Below are 20,492 nucleotides of genomic sequence, written 5' to 3' on the forward strand. Positions count from 1 at the left end.
TTCAGACCAGCGAGCTGTGGTTGGAGAGACGTCCGGCGCTGCCCTCCATTCCTCACTGGTGAAACATGCGACACATGTCAAACATTTGTGCTTGTTCGTCTTTCTTTTGTCCACCAGGTGGTGCCAAAGGACCTAGTTTCTGCAGCATGGATCTGCTGATCGAAAAGGTTTTGAACCTGTGGAATCATCAACCTCTTGTCTGACCTGCTGATAGGTGACTACAAACTTGGCATTATTTAAAAGCACTTAAGTGCCCCCTCTTTCTGCAGAGCACTCTCCAGTAAGGATGCAGTTGGAAAATCTGCCACCTGCTGGCCAAAGGTAAAAGCCCTCAAAACCATGCAGAGGTTCCTCAAGACTGCCTCTATTTTCAGAGTTGACTCACAAATAAAATGTACTAAATGGCAGCTTGATGGGTCCCTTGTTTGTGTTGTGTTGTGTGCAGGTGTCCACCCTGGAGAGTCTTTGCAACATTTCAGAGAAACTGCATGTGCTGCTTCAGCGGGAGGTTCCAGGTAAAAATAAAAGCAGTAAACTTAAATGGAGTCGTTGTGTCAATGTTCCTTTTTCTTTACAGGCAAAGGTTGCAAATCCTGGTCCAGAAAGTGAAAAGCCTGCCAGTTTGTCTTCAGCCTCTGTGAGCTCGTTCATCTGGGTCTGTGCTGCCTGAAGAGCCCTCTGCTGGTAAGGGAAGGAAAGTAAATGACATTTTAGCAAACATGTTTCAAAATTTGAATTAGTTTTTTTTGTCCAGTGTGGAGCACCATCAAATACCTGCTCGTAGCGGAAGCTGAGGACTAGAGCAAAGCCGCATACCGGCAACACTTTAGTCTTGTTGCTGCCTCAGCTTTAAGGCAACCTGAGAAGTGAGGCACTTTAAATGCTCCTCATTGCACAATCTTATCTTTATTCCAATAATTGTTTTTCTCCCATTTTCTGACAGGCATCAAGGAACAAAATCAGCTTCCTGGTCATGCAGCTTGCAATACTCTGTGCCATGAACAACTCTACTTGCGCACTGGTATGTTTCATGCACAAAACGTTGACTTAGCTTTTTACTTACCAATCTCTTTTTGTCTCGGGTCCAGGCATGGAGTAACACTCATCCCACTGGCTGACCACTCCACCGCTCGTCCAGATTGCTATCCAACTTGTTACTTTGTTGTGATTGTTTACTCTGCAAAAGAAATAAAACCATTACAAATAACACAAACTTTCAACTCTTCATTACATCTTAAACTTTAAAACAAAACTAAAAATAATTTTCTTTCATTTTTATTCCCCCCCCCCCCAAAAAATTCCTGGATTTTTTTTTTGGTGAAATTTGAGAAATGGGGCGGAATACTGCTTCATGATTGGCAGAAAGCTCAAAAACTGGGTGGAGCCAAGAAAATGAAAGGCTGTGGTTGGCTGAAAAGTGGGCGTGTATATGCAAATGAGGTGCTCTGTGAGTGGTTGAAATAAAGTGGGCGTGGTTTCCTAAAAACGAAGCAATCTGATTGGCTGTCAGAAAGTGGGCGTGGCTATGCATATTTGGAGCCGAGCTGTGATTGGTCAGATGTGCAAATGCTGCGTTCTGATTGGCTGTCAGAAAGTGGGCGGGGCTATGCAAATTTGGAGCCGAGCCGTGATTGGCTGGGCAAAGTGGCACTGTGATTGGTTGGATTTGAGAAGGGCGTAGTTTCCTAAAAATGAAGCAATCTGATTGGTCAGATGTGCAAATGCTGCGTTCTGATTGGCTGTCAGAAGGTGGGCGGGGCTATGCAAATTTGGAGCCGAGCCGTGATTGGTTGGATTTGAAAAGGGCGTGATTTCCTAAAAATGAAGCAATCTGATTGGTCAGATGTGCAAATGCTGCGTTCTGATTGGCTGTCAGAAAGTGGGCGTGGCTATGCAAATTTGGAGCCGATCCGTGATTGGCTGGGCAAAGTGGCACTGTGATTGGTTGGATTTGAGAAGGGCGTAGTTTCCTAAAAATGAAGCAATCTGATTGGTCAGATGTGCAAATGCTGCGTTCTGATTGGCTGTCAGAAGGTGGGCGTGGCTATGCAAATTTGGAGCCGAGCCGTGATTGGCTGGGCAAAGTGGCACTGTGATTGGTTGGATTTGAAAAGGGCGTAGTTTCCTAAAAATGAAGCATTCTGATTGGCTGTCAGAAAGTGGGCGTGGCTGGGCAAAGTGGCACTGTGATTGGTTGATTTGAAAAGGGCGTGGTTTCCTAAAAATGAAGCAATCTGATTGGTCAGATGTGCAAATGCTGCGTTCTGATTGGCTGTCAGAAAGTGGGCGTGGCTATGCAAATTTGGAGCCGATCCGTGATTGGCTGGGCAAAGTGGCACTGTGATTGGTTGGATTTGAGAAGGGCGTAGTTTCCTAAAAATGAAGCAATCTGATTGGTCAGATGTGCAAATGCTGCGTTCTGATTGGCTGTCAGAAGGTGGGCGTGGCTATGCAAATTTGGAGCCGAGCCGTGATTGGCTGGGCAAAGTGGCACTGTGATTGGTTGGATTTGAAAAGGGCGTAGTTTCCTAAAAATGAAGCATTCTGATTGGCTGTCAGAAAGTGGGCGTGGCTGGGCAAAGTGGCACTGTGATTGGTTGATTTGAAAAGGGCGTGGTTTCCTAAAAATGAAGCAATCTGATTGGTCATATGTGCAAATGCTGCGTTCTGATTGGCTGCCAGAAAGTGGGCGTGGCTATGCAAATTTGGAGCCGAGCCGTGATTGGGCAGGCTGAATTTGGGCAGAGTTAGGAGGCGGGCAAAGTGGCACTTAGGTTTTGGAAGGCTCTTTTCAGCTTGGAGTTGAGTGTTTGCCTTCAGCTACTGAACAGAGCCAAGTCTTTGACTGCTTCTCTCGGTCTCCACATGAGTCAAAGTGACTGCAACTGTACAATTGCATCACTTTGACTCATGTGGAGACAGAGAGAAGCAGCAAAGACTTGGGTCTGTTGCAGTGACACTCACCTCAAGGCTGAAAACTTTTGTTTTCAAACAGTACTTTGCCAATGCAGTGACCACCAAGCATGAAAGACTTCAAATGAGCAAATTTGCTCATAAATCAAAGACATGCCACTTGACCAATTTATTGAATAGAAAAGAAGTTTGAAAAGGCCCTGCCTGCATGGAAACAGATTAAGCGGTTGATGAGCTCAGGTATGATGTCACTTACTTCTCGTGGCAGGTGAGCACATGCAAACAGTGCAAACATCTCTCACTGGGACAAAACCTAAGTGCCAGGTACTCCACAGTACCACCACCACTCACTTTTGGACAAGGTTTTCCATGACACTGAAGCAAACCAAGTCAGTTAAATATATGTTTCTGACTAACTTGGTTTGCATCAATGTCATCAAAAAACACATCCAGACGAGTGTGATGATGATGATGATGATATTGTGCAGTACCTGGCACTTTGGTTTTGTGAGAGCTGTCAGCTGCTTGCATGTGCTCACCTTCTCCCTGGTGTGCCATGACAATATGACATCGCACATCAGCTCCTCAAGCACATAACACTACCAACTAACATAACTTACACATTTTTTTTTTAGATTTATATATATTTTTTTAATTCAAGTCATTATTTGAACAAAGTGGTACGCTTTCACTTTTCATGAGTGCCAACTATGATCAAAAATATACTTTTTAAGTTAACATGCAAGTACATTTTTCAAAACTATACTTCTTACATTGACATGTAACTTTAACGACTGTAGAGCAATTATTTTGTTTCTTTTTACTGTGGCCCAAATAATCAACGGGACAAGGTCCACCTTGCTAGTCACCAGAGGCATAATGCTACATGGAAAATGGGGAGGTACCTTTCGAGATATGCAGATAGACGACCAGCAGCCGACGTGGAGCCTCCAGTCTTCAAGGTTGGACGTGGCAAAACAGAAAAACCAACGTTCAAATCAAACGCTTTCCTTGATAATCCATTGATTGACAGCCGAGTGAGTGCTGCTTGTGGGCGTGCTAGCTAACGCTCCACCTCTTGTTTCACGAGAGCTAGCGAGTTTCCACGGACGTAACAACTAACAAATATTCTCCTTTCATGTCATTGTTTACATGTACGCATTTACATACATACAGCAAATCGAGAGCTTGGAAAAAGTTGACATGACTCACTCGAAAGCCCAAATGGTAACAACCTGAAGCGCTAGCTGCTCGCTGAAGCGGAAGTGTACGGTAGCCGAGAAAGCTCAATTCAAGTCACCAAAAAGCGCGTCTTTGGCAACCTGCACAAAAGACACTCCCACATCATGCATACAACACTAGTTCGGATAATTAAGTAAACACGCATAAAAGACGCTCAAATAGGGTGACCAGACTTCCTCTTTTTCCTGGACATGTCCTACTTTAGAACCCTAAAAAAGTCTACACCGAGTGTTTACATTCTCAATTTATTAGTCAAAGTAAAATCACCTCAGGAATGTTAAGTTTTCGATTTGAAATTTAAAATAAGCATAAGATAAATATAATATATTTGTGCTATTGTATATGTTGTGTGAGAGTGGGTGAGGAAGAGAGGGACAGGAGTCACTGCTGACATGACTAATACTGCGATCAGCGCCCATTCATTCTTCCAAAGCTTAACTGGAAACACATATTAAACCTGCTCCCCATTATATAAGTCTAAACTCTGTGTGTGTGTGTGTGTGTGTGTGTTTGAGATTGTGTGTGCGCGCGCGCATGCATGTTAGTGTGTGTGATAGGTTAACTGGAGTACATGGAGGCAGTAGTTCACCACTGAGTTCAGGCAGAGGTCATTCTCCAGCTCTTCTTTCTTATTCTTCCTTTTTTTTTATTCCGCTCTAACGACCTTATTATTTTCTATTTTATTTATTTATTCTGTAGCCTACTCAACTGTGTGCTATTTTATCCTGTTTTCTGACACTTCCTTTTTACATCCGAACTCCGTATGTCTCTGTGTTAATGGGTTTTTAACACAATAATCCATTAACTTCGTGCGTGCGTGCGTGCGTGCGTGTGTGTGTGTGTGTGTGTGTGTGTGTGTGTGTGTGTGTGTGTGTGTGTGTGTGTGTGTGTGTGTGTGCGTGTGTGTGTGTGTGTGTGAGCGTGCACATCCGAAAAATAAGGACTGGATGTGTCTTCAGGGTTCAGCTTTAGGTCACTTGTAATGTAAACCCCAGTATAAACAGGTACTCCAGATTTTGACAAAAGTTTTTAAACATAACTTCCAAAATGAGCTCTTTTTATTTTTTTATTTTTATGTGTACATTGCACACATACATAATACTGAATGTGTTGATTCAGTGGAAGAGTTTGAGTGGAAATTTGACAGTGAGTGATGCCAGTCGTTGCTATTCCCAGTGAGTATGTTGGAGTGGCTTGAGCAGTCAGTGTGTACAAACAGGAGCATTTCTTCAAAGAAAGACAAGGTGTCATAAATCGTGTGTGTCGACAGCGGGCAGCTTCCTGCTGCTCCTCCCTGTCTGAGCCCAAAGCCTACACTGACAGACCAATGACAACCAATACAATACACATGGACTACCTGCAGAATGGCACAGACCACACACACACTTGCTATAATATAATATAATATAATATAATATGTCTTTTTTTATGTTTACTTGGGTTATCTTTGTTGTTTGTATTTGTTTAAAGTGGAGAAACTATGCTAAGATGTAAAAAAAAAAAATCGCACACTGTATCTATAGACATTTGAGCGCTTCAATTAAATTGTTTACATTTAAAAACGTGTGAGCCTCTGTTGTGAGTTAAACGGAAAGTGAGGCCCAGAATAAAGTTCAACATCAGACACATGCCGAGGGCTCCTGCTCCTGCTCCTGCTCCTGCTCCTGCTCCTGCTCCTCTATCCAATTGCAGTGTGTGGAGGTCACAGCCCCCTGCCGTGTCGTCACCATCATGAACTCGCACAGGGCAGCTGGCTCTAAGTGTGTATACGCGTTTGTTGGACAACGTGCATGCTGCAATCTTCCATTTGGTTGATGTGTTTGCACCTTGTAAAAGTCAACCACAGGTGCTTCTCACTGACCAAGTGACCCTGCAAAACTTTGGCCGCAGAGAAACGTTTCTTTGTGTGTTTTACTTGATTCACCTATTTTGAAGATAGCAGGGCATTTCAAATGATGTCAATGAGTGTTTGTGGGGCGGTTGGGTGATAGGTAATGGGGCGACGACTGTGGAGGGGGAAGAAATGGCTGGGGTAAGATTGGGGTGAGGGTTTAAGTTGAGGGCAGAGGGGAACGAGAGGAGAAGAGGTGTGTGTGTGTGTGTGTTTGGGTGGGGGGAGGTTTAAGTTAAGGGCAGACGAGAGACTGCCTGCGTGTTTCTGTCCTTTGAACGACCCTCCCACTTTTACGCATGAATCCGATACCCTCATTTTTGTATATGATGAGAAAGAGAGAGAGAGAGCAAAGAAAAAGAGAACAGACTATATTTCCATATTTTGTGTCAGTTGCAGAACACCTGAAATCTGCACGGGGCCCCGTTTTGGTAGAATGCTGCCATGAAAACGAGAGTCATTTCATTTGAAAAGTCGAGTTTAGCGTGTTTGGGGTGGTGTTGCGCTTATTTGGACGTGCCGGTGCATGAGACAGCCCCGCTCCAACTCACCTGATAATTTGTTGCGAGAAAGTAGTCTGCGCTTGCCAGGTCTCAGGTCACAGTTTTCTGAAGCAATTGGAGTTTGCCTGTTTTTCATATTCCACAAAAAAAAACATGAATCGGTGTGTATTAGCTGTGCTACATATTAGCTTGCTTCGTTCTCATAATAGAGCCTTGTAAAAACACTGCTGACTTTACCTCAGCACCAAATGGCAAACAGACAAAGTTAGCGACAAGCTGGTGAACATGGTGGAGCATTTAGCAGCCAAATAATAATGACCCCGGGGGACTTGACAAAACAAAACAACTTGTCACACACCTTCACCGGGCTGGAAGCCATGATGCCTCCTTTCACACTCGCTTGCATTTTCAATGCAACATTCGGGAAGAATATGAGCAGCGAAGCCAGGAAGTCGATGTATATGCCAGTGTGTGTGTGCGTGCGTGTGTGTGTGTGTGACAGCCAGAGACACGGACTCAGGTTAACGAGAGTACATGGAGGCAGAAGTTCACTTGTGAGTTCAGTCAGAGGTCGATCGTATTATGTATTGCTCCTCTCTGACCTCATTTCTTTCCATTTTGTGGACTTTCATTCTCACCACCTCATTCATTCAAAACATTTGACTGAGATATTGACTCACAATTATAATGTTTCATATGTAACCATCAGACTGAGCTCTTCACGTGTGTGAAGGGCGTAAAATCACTTCCTGGGTTGAATCGCTTTTGACCCTGTCATCTCAGTGGGAGGTAGGACTGAGGCTTGAGCCGTTCCCCGGGCTAAAAGGTGACCGCTGTCTCGCCGAGACAGGCACGGACAGATGAGATGGGGAGAATGATCCAGCTGGAAAATCAGTCAAAAGAAAAAGAATGCATCCAAATCTATTTGTAGTGGGCACTTCAACATATTTGATTTGATTGTGGTTCATATATGATGAGATGAGGAACAATCATGATTTGTGTCTAATGAGGGCAGTAAAACCCACGCATGCACTACTGCACAAACACACAGAAGACCTGTGGTCAACCTCTGTCCTGCTAACCTGTATTTATTGCTCATTAAAGGCCAATAGTTCATTCTCACACTGACAAGTCTGATTAATTAGGTAGATTCATCACACCGTTTTACGACAACTCACACACTTTGTGCCCTGTGCTGCTACTCGCAACATTGATGGATATGTGGATGGATGGATGGATGGAAAGGTGCATGGGACAGACAAATAAGCTGATCTCATGAATGTGTGTGTTAGTTTTAAAATCTTGTGCAACCCAGATAAATGTTTTTAAATTGATTTTTTTTAAAATATCGACACAACAAAAAGTCTTAGAGTGCATTTTAACTTGACAGCAAACATGCTGCTAGACTCAATTCCTTTAGTTTATAAATCTTGTGACAGTGACAGGAAGTTAGCAGACCAAACTAGACAACAAAATGACACCAGTCATGCATGTGAGTGAATATGAAGCCTCTATTATTATTTTTAAAGGCTATTCCTCATAAAGTATCATGGAGGGACACATTTTGGTGCTCACAAAAACAGGCCAACGACTGCTACACTCGAGTGGTGGCGATGGAAGCTGACAATAACACCACCAGGGGGTGGCCATGCCCCCACCCCATAAACTTACTGGTCCCCCTCACTGACCACCCACTGTCCGGTATTGAGTTATGGGTTAAGGGTTAAAACAATTTTTGAAAAAAGATATGAGAAAAACAGGAGTCACAAGGCCAAATTAAAACAAAAAAACTCTCAAAACATGACAGAGAAGTCCCTCCTCCACAGAAACTTGATTGACAGGTCAAAAGGACAGCTCATATTAGTAGTAGATGAAATGATGAGCTCCGTCGTTCCTGCATTGGAGTTTGCATATTCTCCAGGTCTCCTCCCACATTCCAAAAAGGTAGCTTAACATCAATATCTAACAGACTCTGGTGCAAAAGCTCTACATTCTACATTTGGATGAGTCCATGACTGGGGAACAGGGTTTTGGACTTCCTGACAAACAGATCCACAACTGAGTCTCCTCCATCATCTTCAACAGCTGGGCTCTCCTGTTCACACTACTAACCTATGAGTGTTCTGTGAAATTCCCGAGCTGTCATATTTGAGAAGGTTGAGGACAACGCAGTAGAAGACGACAACAATGACACTATGTGCAGACGTGTGGATGTGTTTAGCATAAACCAAGCTTATAAATATTGTGAAGGATTTGGAAAACATGTGAGACATCCCCATATCCCATACAGGAAGCAACTGTCTTTACATAACAGGACAAAAAAAAAAATCCATCTACGGCCCTTTCTTTCAATCACATTTACTCATCTACAGAAAAGCTGACACTTGACAGTAACAGTGACAAGTACAAACTCGTCAATATGATTAATGATGGGAAAACACTAAGTCAACAGAGGAAAAAATGTGTTTCCACAAATGGGAATTTTTATAAGTGGGTGGGTGGGTGGCTTTGCAGGTAGATGTGACTTTGTGTGTGTGTGAGTGTGTGTGAAATTGTGACTCAGTCACACCTGTAACCATAATGTGTCTCCACCGAATGCCAGTGGTTGGGGTTCCCTTCCTTCACTGCTGCATAGTATGAGGGTCGGTCCCACCGAATGCAAAATCTTGGCCGGTGCAAAGGAAGAACACGTCTTGTGCCAGGTCTGAACTTCTCCAATGTCTGGACCTCAAATTTCTATTTTCCCCTTTCAGTCTGACATTTATTGTATCGCTACTGCTGCAAAACAAAACAACTAGCTAGTAGCTATACAACTATAGTACCGTGAAAAAAAAGCCAATTATTTAAAAACACTTAAGATTAAAAAAAGAAGACATAAATATCTGCACAAAGTTCCACCAGCAAGCTGAACCAACTTGAAATTCAGAATCAGAAAGACAGAGATTTGCCAAAATGGCAGTATATGACTCCCATGTATGTGTCTGTCAATCTGCTGCACCTTTTCTGAACTTACACCAGACTTGTTTTCCATCTTCGTGTGTGTCACCAGGCTGCCCTTCCACCCTGAGGAGCGAGTCTTTTCGAGGGTAACCTCTAAATGCATTCCAGGCCTCCAGCATTCTTTCACGCCTACTCTGTGTTTTCGCCCATACTTTGCTTTGCTTCATTAGTCAACTCCACAAATTCACAGTCATTGAGTATCTGAGCACTTCCCCAAATTTGACTGACCATAAATATGGGATTCTTCTAAAGACCAACAGGTGCATGTTTCTGTGGTAACCTGTGATGGCAACACAGGCATTTCTTGGAATTGTTTCATGCTCCCTCTTAAATACTCGGACCACTATCCCATAATAACACTTTTATTGCATGTGCAGTTTGCTAGTTTCAAGTGTACCACCAAAGTGGCAATAAATAGATCTTAGTTGCATTTGATTGGTCTCGCAAAATGATCATAATTAGAACATCCAACCAACTCATAGCGGTGGATGCGATTTGAAAACTCAGTGAATGTCCATAAACTTAAAAGTGTGTGTCGATTTTATTTGTCTTTTGTCAGGTTGATGGACTGCTAAATTAGGGTAAGCGTTGAAACAAAGGCCCTTTTTTCCTTTCTTTTTGCCCGCATCAAAGCACTGAAATGTGACATGGACATGTTAAATCCTCTGTCCTCTCTGTGGCCTCCAAGCACACCATCAGATAATAAACAGTACAGTAATTATATGTTGATGTTACTGAATTACGCCAAAAAAAAAAAAAGGAAACTAGTTGGACAAGGGAATAATAAATGGCCTGATAATAGACTCTTGGTGACCATTATGGAACTGTGTCACCTTAATAAGACATCAGAGTGTCTTCTCAGAGTTTATGAGGCAGGGTGTGGCGTTTGGATGTAAATGACGCTCGGGAGACGTTAACAGCAGCAGCGGCGATTGTTGTCTGTGTCTTTTTCCTTTTGTTGTCTTTTAGATCTTTTTGACGGTGCCAAGGCACAATAAAGTCAGGAAACATTGTAAAGGTGCAGTGACATGACCTCTCTGACCTTATCGCTTGCTCGGACAAGTCTAATCTTTTCTCAGCCAATATGACATTTTAAATAAGGATGCAAAATTGTTTTGCTTTGTAATGTCTATTTTAGATTAAATCTACTGATCACACTTTTTATTATATTTTTCCATGAAATAATGAGAGGAAACGCACTCTGAAACCAATCTAAAAAAATAGATACTGTATTTTTGAATGGACAGTATGTAGTTGCTATTGTAAAAATATTTTTCCTACATTTTCTTTCATTTCTCAGAGAAGAATACATTAAACCTAAACACTGTATATTTGATGTGTTCTGGGAACACCTGGATTATTCTCCAAATAAAATAATGATATTCCTCACAAGGCATTGAGAAATGTGTGATGCACTTTGCATGTGTATTTGCTGACCCTGGTTTATTGCACTTGTGCAGTGTGCACGAGTGTTTTTCATTGCCTCCCTGATGACCTCTTTATCAGATCATTGCATATTACCCTCACCATGATCTCATCCTGAACTGCTGCTATTTTCCAAGAATAGTCTGTCGGCTTCCTCGGCATGCTTCAAGGCTCATTGACATGAGTTCAAGTTTGTGTTGAACTTTTGAACTTGGCAGAGTATGTTTGAGTCAGAAAAATCTGTACTCTGCAATCCCTGCTGACTCTAACAACAGTGACAAAGAGGATTTCCCCAGACAAGTGCCATTGTTCCACCAAGCCCCCCAGTGCAATGTGCTTTGAATGTGTAAAGTCGGCCTCTTCAGTGTAAGCAATTGTTGGAAAGATTACAAATCTATTTTTTCCACTTACGTGTCAATTAGAGGCCTGTGGTAATATAAGAACAAAAGTGTGAAAATCAAAATACATGTTCACAATGCTAACAAAGAGCTATCTCGAATCAGCATTACAATAGCACTGTAAATTTGAACTTGAAAAGGTATAGCCAGTGTCAACAAGGTGGTTAATTATCTTATTAACTACAGTAATGAGCTTAAAGAAAAAGTGCCGGGGCGGTGTTAAATTATGGAAGGATTGCTAATGAGATGCAAATAAGGGCGTACCGTTTTGATAACTTGGCAAAGCGGGGGGAAAAAACTTCGATACATGAAATTCGCCCTCTCAAACTAAGTTTGAGAAAAATAGACTAATTGTTGTTGAAGAGGTATTGATTAGAGGCAATTGCATGAATATAAACATACACTTTTGGTAATATGATGGATGGAAGATATAAGTGTTGGTTTAACCCCCCCCAGCCTCCCTCCCTCCCTCCCTCCAGGATGCTGACCTCCAGCTAACCTGATGAACTTGTCAACAGACAACTCTCAGGTCTTCAATTATGAATAATCACAGTGAGACACTAACAACCATGCTAACGACACCATTAGCATGTCTTATCGAGTAAACACCATGTTAATGTAATTTTAGGAATTGACACTCCAATTGAATGACAATGGCTTCCCTATTACTGATGCTATCAATGGATTATGTCTCAATGACCTTATTCATGAAATCAAGTTCACTCCTTATGTTGACACGTTACAATTCAGACAGAATTCGGAATACTCCACCCCGTTATCCAGATCAAATGGTAGACTTGCACCATAACTGCCTGAGATTAGATTCAATCTAGTATTCATTGTGCTACAAAGAAAGATGTCTGATTATATGCATTTTTGGTTGTTATCTTTAAGCAATGCCTTTGAAGACAAAAAAGGGGAAAATAGCTGAAACTTTGTTGCTTGAAAACTTTGTGACTCTTGCTGCTATCCATAGTAACTGTGTGGTTCACCCGAAACATTTGTGTTGTATACTAGAGTAGCCTAACAATGAAACAAAAATGGCTTTACCTGCATTATATTTACAATCATTTACTGTCGACCACTCTTGGTCTTTCACACAATGCTGTGACTTCATGACAATAGTCACAAATTTTGACAAAAATGCTCTTGCCCTGCAAATTTTTGTCCTCACCGAGTGACAGGGAACAATGGAAGGAAACTGATGTGCTTTCGAGTGAAAATTAGAGGCAAAGTTCAGAAAAGTTCACTCACATCGTTCAAGGGCCGGCCGGGACCTGCGGTGATAGGATAGCAGCACATAAAGGTGTCGACTGCAATTTACTGTCACAATTTTGGCATTAAGCTGAAACTCCTATCCACAATGACTTGCAAGAGTTCAACATTGGTGGATCCAATCATTGCAAGAAGCACAGTCATAAACATGGGCCATGGACAAGAGTACAATGCTAGGTAGTCGTCATGGAGCGGAAGGAGGCTGGGGGTAAATCAGAATGGCAGCACAAAGAAAAGAAAAACAACTTGAGAATTAGGCCAAAGTACATCTTCAGTGAACATGCCTTTGCTGTGCCTGGATATATATATATGGCAGAAAATCATTTACACTTTAAGGGGAAATATCGTTTTATGTCTGACCTTGAGGGACACACCAGCTTCTGCGGACCTTGCTCGTAATTATTTGACCATTTAATTCAGGTGTGTTGCAACAGGGTGACATAGAAAACATGCAGGACATGCGGACCTCCAGGACCGGGATTGCCCACCCCTGATCTATGCTGTAGAGCGGGGGTGTATTTTAAAAAGACCAATAATCCCCAGCATTTTTTAAAAAGTGAAGACAATTTATAATGTTAGTATTGACACATGAAGTCGTTGCACGATTTGTCTTGGCGGGCCACAGAAATGGATGTGGTGGGCCGCATCTGGCCCCCGGGCCTCCAGTTTGACACCTATGCAGTGTAGAGCATTTCTGCTGTTCCACTGGAGGTCTGTATTGGTTCAGTGGCCTGAAAGTGAACTGATCAGTCTGAACTCTGTTTCACCCTCGGTCTGATCATCTGCCAGGGTCATCAGCCCCTCTTGCTTTGCTTTGTCTTCTTCTATGGATTCCAGATTTCTCCTCATTTTCCTCTCAATTTATTGATAAAGGAATGGATGGCGTCAGGCCCACCTGCAATCTGTCATGAAACATCTTAACAAGATGTTGAAAATTCTTTTTTTTTTTACATTTTTCTATGTTTGCTAGTGTTGACATTTGATTTGGAACACCACAAAAGTTATCCGCAAAAAGTTTTTTATTAAATAAAAAGCCAATACAATATAGCATCACTTAAATAAGTTGACGTTAAGATACAAAAGTTATATCACAAACTCTACATACATTATGTACATCATCCTAAAGATAGACCACTGATCTGATTAAAGTGTTTTGACGTCTAAATAGTGCCTCTTGTTTAGTTTGATCTTCTTTTAAAAATATATATATACACACACAAGTCCACCATACCATAGTATAAAAGGTTTTCCAAATATTTACAGTATGTACAGGCCTTTGCAGAAAAAACAACAACAACTTTCAAATGAATTCCTCTGAACACCTGAGTGCTTCCAAATGGTTTGTTTTTCGGTAAAAACGGATTTGTAACTACCCTGCTTTAAAAACATGGATTAATTTTGAACATAGTGGGTAAACTTAGTTGGCAGATTGTCCACAGGATAAACAGTGGGTCCTGTTTTCATCATGGGTGGCCCGTTTAATAGAGTACAGTGACACTTTGTGACCACTTCCACCAGAAAGATCTTCAGCAAGACCTTGGCGAACTCTTTTCCCACACACATCCGTGAACCTCCACCGAAAGGAATGTATTGGAACCTGGAGGAGTCTGTCGAAGCTTTTGTCATGAAGCGCTCTGGCTGGAAGTCTTCTTTGTTGGGGAAGATATCAGCCACGTCATGCGTATCACAGATACTGTAGATAACATTCCAACCTTTGGGAATTTGGTACCCCTGGAATGGCAACGTTGACTCGTGAGTAGTGAAGACAGAATAGAAATAAAATAGCAATGGTTTTGAACTTACATTGAGTTCAAATGTCTTGAGTGCCACTCGGAAGCCTCCAGGGACAGGAGGGTTAATCCTTAGTGTCTCTTTAATCACACAGCCAGTATACTTCAACTGCTCCAAAGACTCAATGTTCAGACTCTGGAGATGCAGTCCTACCTCCTCCTGAATACAAAGGAGATATACAGAATTTAACATGAGAAATATTCCAGCATGAACAGGACATTCATTACCTTGTCAATCACTTCCTGCCTCAGTTTGTCCACCACTTCAGGGTTCAGGCCCAGGAACATAATCAGAGAGGTGGCTGTGCTGGCAGTGGTTTCATGGCCCCCAAATAATAGTTCTGTCGCAGACTCCTTAATGGCCTGTAAAAAAAAAATATATATTTTTTCTTTTTCCAAAGGTCAACTAAAACAACGTCAGGTGTGTTATGTTACCTGCATGCTAAATGTCTCCCCACTCTTTATGCTGCTGTCAATAAGTTGCTGCAGAGCATCTCCATGTTTGGAGTCTTTCTGGGACTCCTGTATCTTCTTCTTGATGTTCTCCTCGATCTTGGAATGGATGAAGTTTCGAGCTTTAAGACCCTGAAAAATAACACCGAGCAGAAGAACCCTTTAAAACGGCACAGATCTTCATTTATTTGTAGGGTTCAGGGTAAGACGCCATTTTTTTTCTTTTCTTACCCTGTACAAGCCACTGAATGGAACATCGATGGGCAGAGAAAAGAGATTCTTGATCATCTCCTCAAACGCTTCCACCAACTGCCGCTCGTCGGTCTTAATCTGCTCCGGCTCGAAGCCCAGAAGGATCCTCATGGCGATGCGGAACATCAGACGCTTCATTTCTGGGTACACCAGCACACAAGAATCCCTCGCCAGCCACTCTTTCACCGCGGCTTGGACTTCTTCTTGGATAACTGGGATGTAGAGCTCTAAGGCCTCCCTGGAAAATGCCCGCATAATGGCCTGGAGAGAAAACCACCAGAATTGTTGTCATTTCCATCAAATTCGTACACTGTGCAAATACAAAACAGGAATTGAATCAGACTTAATTGACACTTTATTGATTTATTTTAGTAAAGCAGTAAAAATACTGATTCTGATGGGTTTTTATGTTTGTTAATATTTTGATATATTGACATTGTATAGATGAAAATAAAATTGGAATAGTTGATCAAATGCGCTATTCTTACCTTTTTCTTGGTTTTGTGCAGGGCTCCGTGCACGTTTGACAGCGTGTCCGAGCCCAGAATGGTGCGCACGGACGCGGGCCACTGGACGGACACCAGTTTGTGTTCCCCCAGGAGAATCTGCCTAACGTTGTCGCCCCCGGTCACGCGCACCGTGGGGTTCCCGAAAAGGTGAGTCCGGTAGATGTAGCCGTATTTTTGCCGCTTCATGCGCAGAAACTTTCTTCTCTGGACAACAGCACGAATATAAAAAAAAAAAAAGCATCGTCAATATTGGCGAACTTTTGATAGCGGAGCAAATTGCTTACCTGCAGGATGAGCTGCAGCGTCTCCCCGAAGAAAGGCAAACCCATGGAGCCCGGAGGCAGGGGGCTGGCGCACTTCGGATCTCTGCCCCGGGTCATATAAACTTCCCACAGCTTGACAGCCACCAGAAAGAGAAGAATGGGAAGCACGATGGTGCACAGGAAGGTAGCCAGCAGTGTGCTGAGAGCCATGTCGGTCGAAAGTAGGCAGCGCACCGTTCCGCTCCGCTCCGCTCAGGTGAATGTCGGTCGACCAAGTGAGGCGGCTGGCTGCTACTTGGGCACCTTTTATAGGCTAACCGGGAAGTCCGTCCGCGCAGCCTTTCACCTTCTCCTCCCGCACCCGCAGATAAATTAGTTCACTCAAAGTTCATCTTTAATTGTGGGTGTCCCTCGGCCCCGCCCCCTTGGCTGGCTGACTGGCTGGCTGGCTGGCTGGCTGGTTGGCTCGTCTCACCATTTGTTCCAAGGGCCAGCGCACATCTTTTAATCCTTACCTCCTGTTGCACGCAGACAATCCTTGGCAGATTTCACTGAGAAAAGGTGATGATTCCCCGCGGGACAAAAGAAGCGCGTCCCTTTGTTGGCAATAAGGCAACTCGTTTACACACTCATTAGGTTGGCTTTAAGCCCCGCTTGGAGGATCAGCGGCGCTATCATGCCTGCGGGTGGCTGGGTGGATGGTTGGGTGGGGAGAGCTGCTTTCAAGAGCAAAGGACATTTTCAGATGCTTCACTCAAATTGAAAGGCTCAGGACTGAAGAATGTCTTAATCCCATCATTCACTTTTGTTGTTGTTTTATTTCCATCCCCATGTTGAGTTGCAATTACAAAGACGCATTGGATTGCTTCTCTCAATATGGATAGTGTTTTGCAATCACAATTTCTTATCGTATTTGAACTCTTTTCCCCAAAATGTCAATCACAATAATAATGTTTATTCTGATACTTAAAGTCTCCCTATGGCTTATAAGGTCACATCTATTTATGATCAGATTCTATTATTATTTGGTCTATTATTGTATAAAGGCCTGTTTTATATATTTAAATAAACACATTAGAGCATCCTGCCAACATGAAGAGCTCATACACAATCATAGTATTATTTAAGGTGGAGTCTTTCACTTTCACTGCCTTGTTGACATTTTAGCATCTTGAACAGAAATATGATTCATCATAAAATCCCACCACTGTTCGGAATACAATTATCAATATTATTAATTATAAAAGGGTGACATGGTAGGTAGGTACGTGTCCTCCTGAATCTTTGCAATGACATTATTTATTATAATAATATAAATACACACACACACACATTGAACTGGTCGCCAGCCAATCGCAGGGCACATACAGACAAACCGGCCTACCATGCAAGTCTTTGGGATGTGGGAAGAAACCGGAGTACCGGAAGAAAACCCATGCAAGCACGGGGAGAACATACAAACATTGTGAGGCACACATGCTAACCGGCCTACCACTGTGCCGCCTATTTGCAAATGAATTCAGTTTATATATTGTCATGATTCCAAATGAAATCAAACGCTTTCTGGAAATCTGCTCGCCCTTAGCTTGACTCCCACTTTTTTTTTTATGAGTCTACTTTCAACATTGAACTTCTTCCTAATTCCCAGGAAGATTTAAACCTGCTCTCACTTCCTCCCTCTTTCTTTCACCCTCCTTTGCCCTCTCCCTTCCCGCGCGTGCGTCCAGGTTATACAAATGATATCTGCTTGTGTGTGCGAGTTCAACTTGAGGTCAGCGGCTACAGACGAAGGGATGCACGCAGGGTTATCCCCGGGTTATAACAAGGGGTGCGCTCACTCTGCATTTGGACTCAATGTTCCCATCCTGCATTTGCTAATGTCCGTCATGTCAAATGTAGCTTGTGTTGAGGTGGAGCGGGCGGCGCGGCGCTCATGTTTACCGGCAGGGCCAATGTGTCAGTGGTGAGACAGTCTGGCTGCTGCTTTTACAATGACTCATTACACGCATGGATCTGTCTATTCTGGCACACTGTGTGTTTTTATTGAAGGGGTCAAGCCGGTGTGAAGGTACCGCTGCAACCCAAACAGTCGTTCAGCTCGAGTGGATTGATTGTATGTATTATGTCCATTTTAAAATGACACATTCCAAGTTGCAGGAAGACCTCCCTTTTTTTTTTTTTTTAATGACAAATTGTCAACTGATTTAGGCTTAGTAACAGGAAAACCAATTTGAAACCTTTAACAGTTAAGTAGGAGTTGCGTGAGAGATGCTGTAAACTAGTCGCCATCCAATCACAGGGCACATATAGACGACTAACCATTCACACTTCCATGAAGACGTGTGAAGAGTTTACTGCAGGGGTTGCTTGGCTATAAACTTCGCAAATGGGCCACATGAAAAAGTGGAATGCCAAGTGAACGCGCTCATTTTAACCACGTCTATATTATTATCACTTTTTTTTTTAGAGAAAATATTGTTTTGTTTCAATAAGTGTGAGGATTGTCATAATAGGGAAATACAAATAAAATAAAATTATATGCAAGCCATATTTTGCTCGGGTCTGGTCTAGAGTGATGAGCACTGAACCTAACGTGGATGTTTTTTTGTACTCAGAGGAGAACATGCAGAGAATCTCAGAACTGCAGGACAGATGTGCTTACCACTTGTATTCTGTGATGCCCAACAGTTAAACAGATTGTTAAAAAAAAACATAGTTGAAGAGTTCATCTCCAAGAAATTTGACTTACTCCCTCACAGAAAGAATCTTGGCTCATCACCTCTGCACCTGTCCTACCTAACATTCTTCTGGTCTCAAAGTTGGCTTCTATTCAAGTGGGACACACCCTACAAAAATCATCCCTCCAGGGTGATGTCTGTCCTTTCGCTGTCCCCCATAAATCTGAAAAAGTCAATGATTATAAACAGCTAGACTGTGACATTATTTAAAATTTAAATTAAAAAAAACAACACAAAAAAACGATTATAAATTCTGACCTTAACCCGAATATTAACTGCACGTGGTCCAGAGTCACGTGACCTCTGATTTGATTCAATTGATTTTGCATTGACCCATTGTCCCATAATGTGTTTCTAGTCGTCTCTTGTATCCGTCGGATGACATAAGCCCCTTTCACACTGTCTTACTGTCAAATTGATGCATCAGAGGAGCTGCGGTAGAACTGCGCCTTTCCAAACGCACTCATCGAAGCGGCAAATTCGCAGGTCGACTCAAGCGCTAATCCTCTACTACCGCTAGTGGACCAACCATGCATTAAAGCACACAGAGGCAGTAAGAATCACAGCAATCAACTGCAGTGTGAGCAGGCATGTTTGTAGCTTGTATCAACAATCCCCTCCCACTCGCAGCTCCTGTGCTGCTGACCTGCTAGTGACCTTGACACTTTGGTGAACTCTCAACCAAGTTCATCCTCTCTCCCTCGGAGAAACACAAACTCCTCAGACCTGTTGATACCATGCCCTGATTGCTGCTCACTGTTCTCCGATTGTTTTGAGAATTCCTCCTCTGGGTCAGTATGTGCAAAATTCCAAAAATGAAAGGATGACAAACTAGCTTTTGCCCAATATTCCATTAAGATGGATGCTATCACACTGATTAGTGCAGCAGTTAACGGAAGCAATCTTTCAAATTATGATACAAGAACCAAACTCAGCACAAATACTCCTTAGACATGAATCAGTGCAGGCCAACATCTGGAAAAGACTTGGTAAAAGTTTGTGACCTTGAACGGAACCCTGAGTTAACATTCGCAACCTTTGCCATGTTGTTATTGGCAGAAACAATTCTCATTGAATGTAATAGTTCCCTGACAAGGTTGGCCAAATCTCAACCTGTCCTTGCAACTCCATAATCTGTTGCAGGTAAGGCCAAAACATATTTGGAATGCCTGTGAGTTAATCATAGTTCCTTGTGTTGTATGATTCGATGTCAGTCCCATGTTCAATCATTATGGAATGACTTTTTCGATACATCTCTCACGAAGGTTCAGGAAAAGAAAACAGGTCTCGTCAAGATCTTTGTTGTTTTGTCAAGAATCACGGCATCTAGTCAGAGGCGAGGCGAGGCCTACACCAGCTGTGCGTGATGTACAAGTTTATAGCCGGAGGTGCAAATCAGAGGTACATTCCCAAGATGAGGTCAAGGGGAGTGTCAAGCTGCTGGTTCAGCATGAGGTCGCTTGCTGTTTTTCTAATAAACATTTACTCAGACACATTTACAGTAAAATAGGACCAGCCAAATGATATATCACTTCTAGTCAAATCAAGTTAAAAGTGTCATGTGGGATTCTACAGCAGAGCTCCAAATCGGCTTCCAGATCAAATTCAACAGCTTCTAGACATGATGAGAAAAGTAGTAAACCATATGTTTTTCTATTTCTTAAAAACATATACTGATCATTTAATTATCTTGCAGGAAAAAATGCAGAAGAAAAATATATATGCTACCTCCAGACTGTACATAAATAAGTAGTCATTGCAACTGTGGTACATTTGGGCCGGACAAAGTCCGATAGCCCTGTTTGGCTATTGTATAGGAGTGAATGTGCAAGCTTTTACT

General features: G+C 42.5%; 1 protein-coding gene and 1 long non-coding RNA gene across 2 annotated transcripts; both read right to left on the reverse strand.

Annotated features, from left to right (window-relative positions):
- Nucleotides 1-251: 251 nt before the first annotated feature.
- LOC119138748 lies at nucleotides 252-855 on the reverse strand. Its single transcript, XR_005101199.1, has 2 exons — nucleotides 775-855; nucleotides 252-681 (listed from the first exon to the last, which is right to left on the reverse strand). It is a non-coding gene; the product is annotated as an uncharacterized LOC119138748 (long non-coding RNA).
- A 12,793-nt stretch (nucleotides 856-13,648) lies between these two features.
- On the reverse strand, nucleotides 13,649-16,287 carry LOC119138613 (cytochrome P450 26A1). The gene is made up of 7 exons (XM_037278872.1): nucleotides 15,936-16,287; nucleotides 15,631-15,855; nucleotides 15,122-15,403; nucleotides 14,873-15,022; nucleotides 14,666-14,800; nucleotides 14,451-14,597; nucleotides 13,649-14,378 (listed from the first exon to the last, which is right to left on the reverse strand). The coding sequence occupies exons 1-7, from the start codon at nucleotides 16,122-16,124 to the stop codon at nucleotides 14,040-14,042; spliced, it is 1,467 nt and encodes a 488-aa protein (XP_037134767.1). The 5' UTR covers nucleotides 16,125-16,287; the 3' UTR covers nucleotides 13,649-14,039.
- Between the last annotated feature and the right edge of the window lie 4,205 nt (nucleotides 16,288-20,492).

The sequence above is a fragment of the Syngnathus acus genome, chromosome 19 (genome assembly GCF_901709675.1).
Source record: "Syngnathus acus chromosome 19, fSynAcu1.2, whole genome shotgun sequence".
NCBI classification, from domain to species: domain Eukaryota; kingdom Metazoa; phylum Chordata; class Actinopteri; order Syngnathiformes; family Syngnathidae; genus Syngnathus; species Syngnathus acus.

Bases quoted from the DNA above. Each gene is read 5' to 3' on its own strand.
- LOC119138613 (XM_037278872.1), bottom strand. From the start codon at position 16,124: ATGGCTCTCAGCACACTGCTGGCTACCTTCCTGTGCACCATCGTGCTT. The intron at 15,856-15,935 runs GTAAGCAATTTG...GCTGTTGTCCAG, and splicing joins CGCTGCAGCTCATCCTGCAG to AGAAGAAAGTTTCTGCGCAT. The intron at 14,801-14,872 runs GTAACATAACAC...TTTTTTTTACAG, and splicing joins GGGAGACATTTAGCATGCAG to GCCATTAAGGAGTCTGCGAC.